Here is a 6693-nt window from a genome sequence, read left to right as displayed (position 1 = left end):
GAAGTCATCACAGCACCTGCCAGCCTCTCTGTTCACTTGTCATTAGCATACACCTATAAGTGTGTTAGAGCCTTTTAAAAACTGGGCAACAGGCTGCAGTTAAGCGGAGCGATGACGTGCGCAGCCTACATCAGCACCTTGGATACGGGCACACCATTCACTGTTGGGCTCCTGCCCCGTTTTGGACCAATCACCGCTTGTGTTTTCAAGATAGCACTAAGCACCACCCACACTGCTGTATTGTTCCGCTGTAGGGAATCTCCTCTCAGGCAACGCACGTAGCCCATATCTGTAAAAGCTCCTGCTGTTTGTCTGGGCAGGTTGCAGTAATGTAGTATGTTGAAAATAAACATTGAAAAGCTGAGTTATGTGCGCAAAATCAAGCAAACGACTTATTGTAAAGTTTTGCCGTATGAATTGAACGGTAATTAGAAGCATATTGTCACTAATAAATCTAATGATGGTGAGACCAGCCCACATGCTCCTAGAAACATTATTCAGTACGATTCAATATGATTTGCAGCACAAATAGTACAGTCATACAAATATTTGTGTCAAGACACGTATTTGTTTCAAAAACTAATGAGATTTTGTTTTAAATAGCACTTTTTGCCTTTCATTATAAATTTCTCCTGCCTTTTGCTGTCAGCACAGTCCTAGGTTATCTCTGACGCAACCCCCTCCCCCCCCTTCCCCCCACATCACTGGCGTTCCTCCCATTTCTCAGAATCATATGCCTCAGATTGACAGCACCCTTCAGCCAATGAACGCACGTTCGCGTCAACCCTCGTGGGGCGGCATTCGTCCCTTCGACCAATCGCCTCCCCGGGTATTGTTTTGACCTCTGAAACCGCATCACCGCCTTGTCTCGTGTCCGCGGCGGAGGGAGTCTATAAATTCAGGAAACGCCGAGGCAGAAAGGGACGAAGTTGCGAAACTCCCGAGTAGGAGGGAGCTATTCTGCAAAGCCTGCTGACAGAAGAAAGGAATTAAAAAAAAGCAAAATAACCTTAAAAACTGAAACCTTATTCGCCAATCCTCCAAAAATCACCACGTACTGGAATACCTTTTTTGTAACGCTAATATATTCTATGTGAAGAAAGTATTTATACTTTTTTTTCTATTTGCACTAACCAACGGTACTTCAGAACTACTGAGAATTTTCATTTTTTACAAAAATAGTAAGTGTTCTTTTTACATATATGTATATATTTGTGTGGGTGTCTAGTTTTTGCATGTATTATAGTCCAGCTCATACTTTGTAAGCTGATTTGCAGCGTCAGTCGTCAGTCGACGAACTTATTGGGAGGGGTAAGATAAAACTGTTCAGAATGCCTTATTTCATGTTAAAGATATAAATGACAGTATTTCCGTGCAAATAGTGGATATAATGTGCGGTTGAATCTTCGTTTTGCTGGTGTAACCTGATTATTTTGTGACATTGCACCAATATGCCCGTTTAACCGTATAAAATTAAATGCTATTTCATATGAGAGTCGTTAATTAGAAGATTGTAACCAGATTATTTGTTTTAGTGTATTTCTTTTTATCGCAAGACGGGTTAAGGAATTGGTTTTTAAGTATTTGATCATTCTCAACAAGTTCTGGCCTCTTGCACGTCACATTGCAAGGCGATTATTTTAACACCACCGTGTCTCACTGAATATTTACCAAATAGCCGTTTAATCTGCTAAAGATTTCCTCTTCTCTCTGTTAAAATTGCCAAACACGGGTGTAGACGCGGTTCGGTCCTATTTCGACACAGTTTGTCAGTGGGACTAATCGGACAAAAACAAACCCCGTGACAGCGTCCTTCAAGCTTTAAAATCCACCCCCACAAACGTATCCACCATTATCAGGTATTGCCAGCGCATTAAGTCGGTTAAGTTTAGTGTTAATTTAACGCAAAATCCCCCGCAGTACTTTTCCTCTCCTCCTGCCTTATGGAGGCAGCCCAGTAGGGTGTTATGTAAGAGGATTTCCTATTCTAGTGCAAGGTTAATATGCCCAGTGCCTACTTTTTTGACCTCTATGTGGACGTAGGTGCAGGATCAACATGAAATATTTTATCCAGATGGGATTATATTAATGTTGCATAATTTTTCCTTAATTGCAGGACATTTTGGTAATGCGCATCTGATGTCACTGCAACCAAAACAAATGTTGCTGTATAATGAACCATAAAAATCAATTAACAAGTCTATTTTAACATATTCTTCCTGAATATTCTCACATTTATTCACGATTCCTTTCTTTTTGCCTTATTATTGTTTCAGGAAAACCTATCACACCCTGTGGAAGGACACCACTTTTACAAAACCAGCACTTTTAATTTTTGCCTCCCCTGCCTGGAACAGGTCTCTGTGTTGACGAACACGGATAAACGAAGCCGAGCCGGTGGACACGTTCAAGGTCAGAGCCAGCTAATCTCCACGTACCTGGCACACTTCAGCAGTTCGCTATGCAGCTTGAAATCCAAGTAGCTCTCAACTTCATCATCTCATACCTGTACAACAAGCTGCCGAGGAGACGGGTCAACATCTTTGGCGAGGAGCTGGAGCGGCAGCTGAAGCAGAAGTATGAAGGACACTGGTACCCAGACAAGCCATATAAGGGCTCGGGCTTCAGATGCATCCATGTGGGTGAGAAGGTCGACCCTGTGGTGGAGAAAGCAGCAAAAGAGAGCGGATTGGAAATCGAAGACGTCCGCAATAATCTCCCCCAGGACCTCAGTGTGTGGATTGACCCCTACGAGGTGTCCTACCAGATTGGCGAGAAGGGTCCGGTTAAAGTGTTGTATGTTGATGACAGCAATGAAAGTGCGGCTGGGAATGGAGGGGTTGACTTGGACAAGGAGATCAAGAATAGTTTCAACCCAGACGCACAGGTCTTCATGCCCATCAGCGAACCATTGAACGGGACCTCTCCAGGCTCTAGCTCTCCCTCTCCGCCCTTCGGCCATTCAGCGGCAGTCAGCCCCACCTTCATGCCCCGCTCCACGCAGCCTTTAACCTTCACAACAGCCACCTTCGCAGCTACCAAGTTTGGCTCCACTAAGATGAAGAGCAGTGGACGCAACGGCAACAGCGGCAGCGGTGCTGGGAACAAAGTGGCACGTACCTCTCCCACCAACTTGGGCCTGAATGTGAACAGTCTCCTGAAACAGAAAGCCATTTCCACCTCCATGCACTCACTGTATGGGCTGGGACTTGGTGTGCAGCAACAGCAGCACCAGAAGCCCTCTGCCCTGTCCCCCAATGCCAAGGAGTTTGTGTTCCCTAGTCTGCAGGGCCAAGGCAGTCAGAGTGCTCTGTTCCCCGCAGACAGCCCGCTGCAGTACAGCAATGCCTTCGATGTGTTTGCGGCCTATGGTGGCCTTAACGACAAGTCCCTCATGGATGGCTTGAGTTTCAGCTTAGGCAACATGCAGTATTCTAACCAGCAATTCCAGCCAGTTATGGCCAACTAGTACACTTAAAGGTACTACTTAAGCTACTACTTCATACGGAAACGACCAGAGATAATGTGATGGGGGAAACAAACATAAATGCACATTTCAAAAAGTTTAAACAAAAACAGAATGTCAAATATAAAAGGAAAAAAAAGACTTGTAACCTGTAAAATCCGAGTTTCAAGTCCAAGAGCATGAGCCCGAGGGTGATTTACTTTGTCCCCTTGAGTTATACTTGTTTTTTTTTCTTCATTTTTTTTATTTCTTAATGAAGCTTGTAGTACAAGTTGTTCAAGCTTGGTTACCTAAACTTTAAAATGCATTATTGTTATTTCTTTTGCCAACCAAGCACAAAATATTTTTATGTAACTGTTTTAAGATACAAAAAAAGAAAAAAAAAACACCACTATAAGTCATGGCCTCTTTCAGTATTTAAATATAACTGGACATTGCCAGTTTTTCAAGAAATTGGCATCAATAAGTGGGAATTCCTGGCCTTTTTCTAATTGTATAATTTAATTTAGTACAGAGTTTGTAAAATATCAGAGTATCTATTGTTTCTACAACATGATATTGCATTTATATCTTTTTACTACTCCAGTGATCTGTGATGGCTGCAGCAACTTTATGTTTCCTTTTTTTATTGAAATTATAAAATGAATCCATCTTTAAAAAAAAAACAAAAACATTGACTATCCTGAAGATTGTGTACAGACTATTCCGTAGTGGTGGGATTTAAGAATATTTGCTTTTTTGACAAAAATATAAGAGTTGTATTTTCTGTTAAGAGTTTAAAGATTTTTGCTATATTATGGACAAAATGTAATCGTATATTAATTTTGTACCTACATTGTGCAATACTTGATAAAGCAAACGGTATAACAAAGTATTCGGAGTCAGTGTCTTACATGTTAAGAGGGACTGATAGTTTATTAAGTTTGTATTAAAAAGCTTGGGAAAAAAAGGAAACTGTGTTCATTTTGTGTTTATGGTTGTGTAATCTGAGGCATCTGTTTAGGGGTTTTACAAACATGTTGGGGCAAAATACCTTCTTAAGGGTGATCAGGTTTTTCTTGACACAACACCTCGTTCTTAATTATTTCCCCTGAAGCTAATAGTTAATTTGCTTCAGTTAATTACCCTAAAACCTGAAGAATACTGTGAATGCAGAAATTGTGTTTTTTTGTGGTACCAGTTGTGGGAATTAAATTGATGTTATCTAACATTAATATGCTCCAATTAAAGATTGTCTGTACATGCAAAGCACACCTAAAAAGTTCCCAGCACATATATTTCAAGCTGGGGTGTTGGCTAATTGTTGCCTTCAGTGTCATGATGGTTAAACTCAGTTAAAGCATGACTTTGCTCAGTGTGAGCACTTCCTCAACAAAAACACAACCGTGCTAGACTATTGGCTAACAAAGTCAATTGAAGAATAACTCAATTTAGCCTGAGAACCACCTGAATTTAAAAATTAGCTGTTCGCTAACAGCAAGCTAACTAAGACAAACTGTAACTCTGTTAAGCCAAATTAACTGGATTAAAACACAACCTCACTGAGCTGTTAGCTAACAAAATCATTCAAAGTCCAACTCTGTTTAGCTTGAAAACCTGCGCTAAAACAACCAAAGGCTGTTAGTTAACCGGCTGCTAAACCATTTAGCATTTTAAAGCCATAAGCTTATCTAAACTGGGACTTTAAGGAGCTTATTAGTGGAGAAAAATAAGTTCTGTTCTTAAATATCAGCATTATGAGGCCACTGGGCTTTTACACTGTTTAGAAACATGTTTTATAAGGAGTATCACAGAAAACGTTAAACTTAGGCAGACCTGAATAATAGTGTTGCTGAAAGCAAAACACCCAGTGTCCTTGGTGATGAGACCTGGTAATGGATAACTAGTAACATTGTTTTGCCCAGGGTAGAATACATTCCAGTGTGTCAACACAAAATAAGGAATTTTTTGAACAAAGTTGGGTTTCTGAAGGACCGTTTCACAGTAAAGTTTGAGGTCTTCTGAATCTTGAAAGGTTGGCAGAAATATAAAACAGCCTCAATTTCTAACTATCCTATTTAGGGTTTTCTCTTGTAATTATAGAACTAATGATTTGACACATAAGTCTGACCTCTGATGGCTGTTGCCCAATATTCCATTAGATATAGCTGTTTGGCTTCAGAGCAAAGTCGAAGTGGAAATGCTGATGATAATTGTTTGTGTAATATTCAATATATGATTAGACTTACAAGTACAAATGCATGTTTCTGATGAGCACATCCTTATTTTAAAATGTCAGAGAGGTCTGCTGCTAGCTTGGAGGTTCTTGAGATCATTTAATGCTAGCACGTGCCAGCTGAAATCACCCTTACCCTGCAAGCACATCAGAGTCCCTCCAGAGCTGGCTCATCATCACTTGTCTGTCTGCGTGTCCTCTGATACACTCAGGGCATGATAGGGCTGTGTAAAGTTCAGCCTGTATATGCGTTTATCTCGAGGCACTGATACAACCTTCTGGTGGGAGTGTGTTTGTTTATCTTGCTCTGTGGCACCATGTCTGTGTGTGTTTGTTGATCATGTATGAGAGCCCGAGTAAAAGGCAGAGTAAGTCATTCAGAAAAATACCTGAAATGACTACTCCTCACTCTTTTGAATATCTTTTATTTACCTCTTCTTATTTTTGTCAACACTTTGCTGTAAAGTTGTCACTCAGGAGTAGGACTCCTTGCTGTGTTACGAGGGGCAGGAAAGCAGTGTCACACTTACCAACTCCCTCATTCTGCATGTTGTTACACTGCACATGGTGTGAACTAACAGGACATGTGAGGCTAACACCAGTGAAGTCTTTTGGCTGTAACGAAAGCAAGAATGAACCATTAAGACTTAAGTACCAATTGCACTCACAACTAGTTAGGGATACATTACATTTATTTGTAAAAGTTTACTAATAATTATTTTAAGCTGAAACAGGATTCGAATTATGTTAGCAAGTATTATACAGTAATAGAAGTACTGCACAAAAATGTCTGGCCAACACAATATATAGTGCCTTGCAAATGTATTTATACCTTTTTTTAACCTTTTGACATTTCATCACATTACAACATCAACTTTCAGTGTTGTTTATTGAAAGTTTATGTGATGTCCCAACACAAAGTTTTGGGGAAACTGAGAAGTGCTTGGACAATAATTTATAGTTTTAAAGGTCTTTCACAAACAAAAATCTAATAAGTGTGATTTGGATTTGT

The 6693-nt window shown here is 40.3% G+C and overlaps 1 protein-coding gene across 1 annotated transcript; it reads left to right on the top strand.

The window, feature by feature from the left end:
* The first annotated feature begins 910 nt into the window (after positions 1-910).
* Positions 911-4420, top strand: LOC124863596 (protein Tob1-like). Its single transcript, XM_047358050.1, has 2 exons — positions 911-1181; positions 2277-4420. The coding sequence occupies exon 2, from the start codon at positions 2462-2464 to the stop codon at positions 3467-3469; it is 1008 nt and encodes a 335-aa protein (XP_047214006.1). The 5' UTR covers positions 911-1181; positions 2277-2461; the 3' UTR covers positions 3470-4420.
* The last annotated feature ends 2273 nt before the right edge of the window (positions 4421-6693 follow it).

Source organism: Girardinichthys multiradiatus, chromosome X (assembly GCF_021462225.1).
Source record: "Girardinichthys multiradiatus isolate DD_20200921_A chromosome X, DD_fGirMul_XY1, whole genome shotgun sequence".
NCBI classification, from domain to species: Eukaryota; Metazoa; Chordata; class Actinopteri; order Cyprinodontiformes; family Goodeidae; genus Girardinichthys; species Girardinichthys multiradiatus.
Note: the sequence above shows the minus strand (reverse complement) of the source record. Positions and strands in the feature narration are given on the sequence as shown.

What these genes read in the sequence shown, in the direction of transcription:
- LOC124863596 (XM_047358050.1), top strand. Translation starts at nt 2,462, where the DNA reads ATGCAGCTTGAAATCCAAGTAGCTCTCAACTTCATCATCTCATACCTG.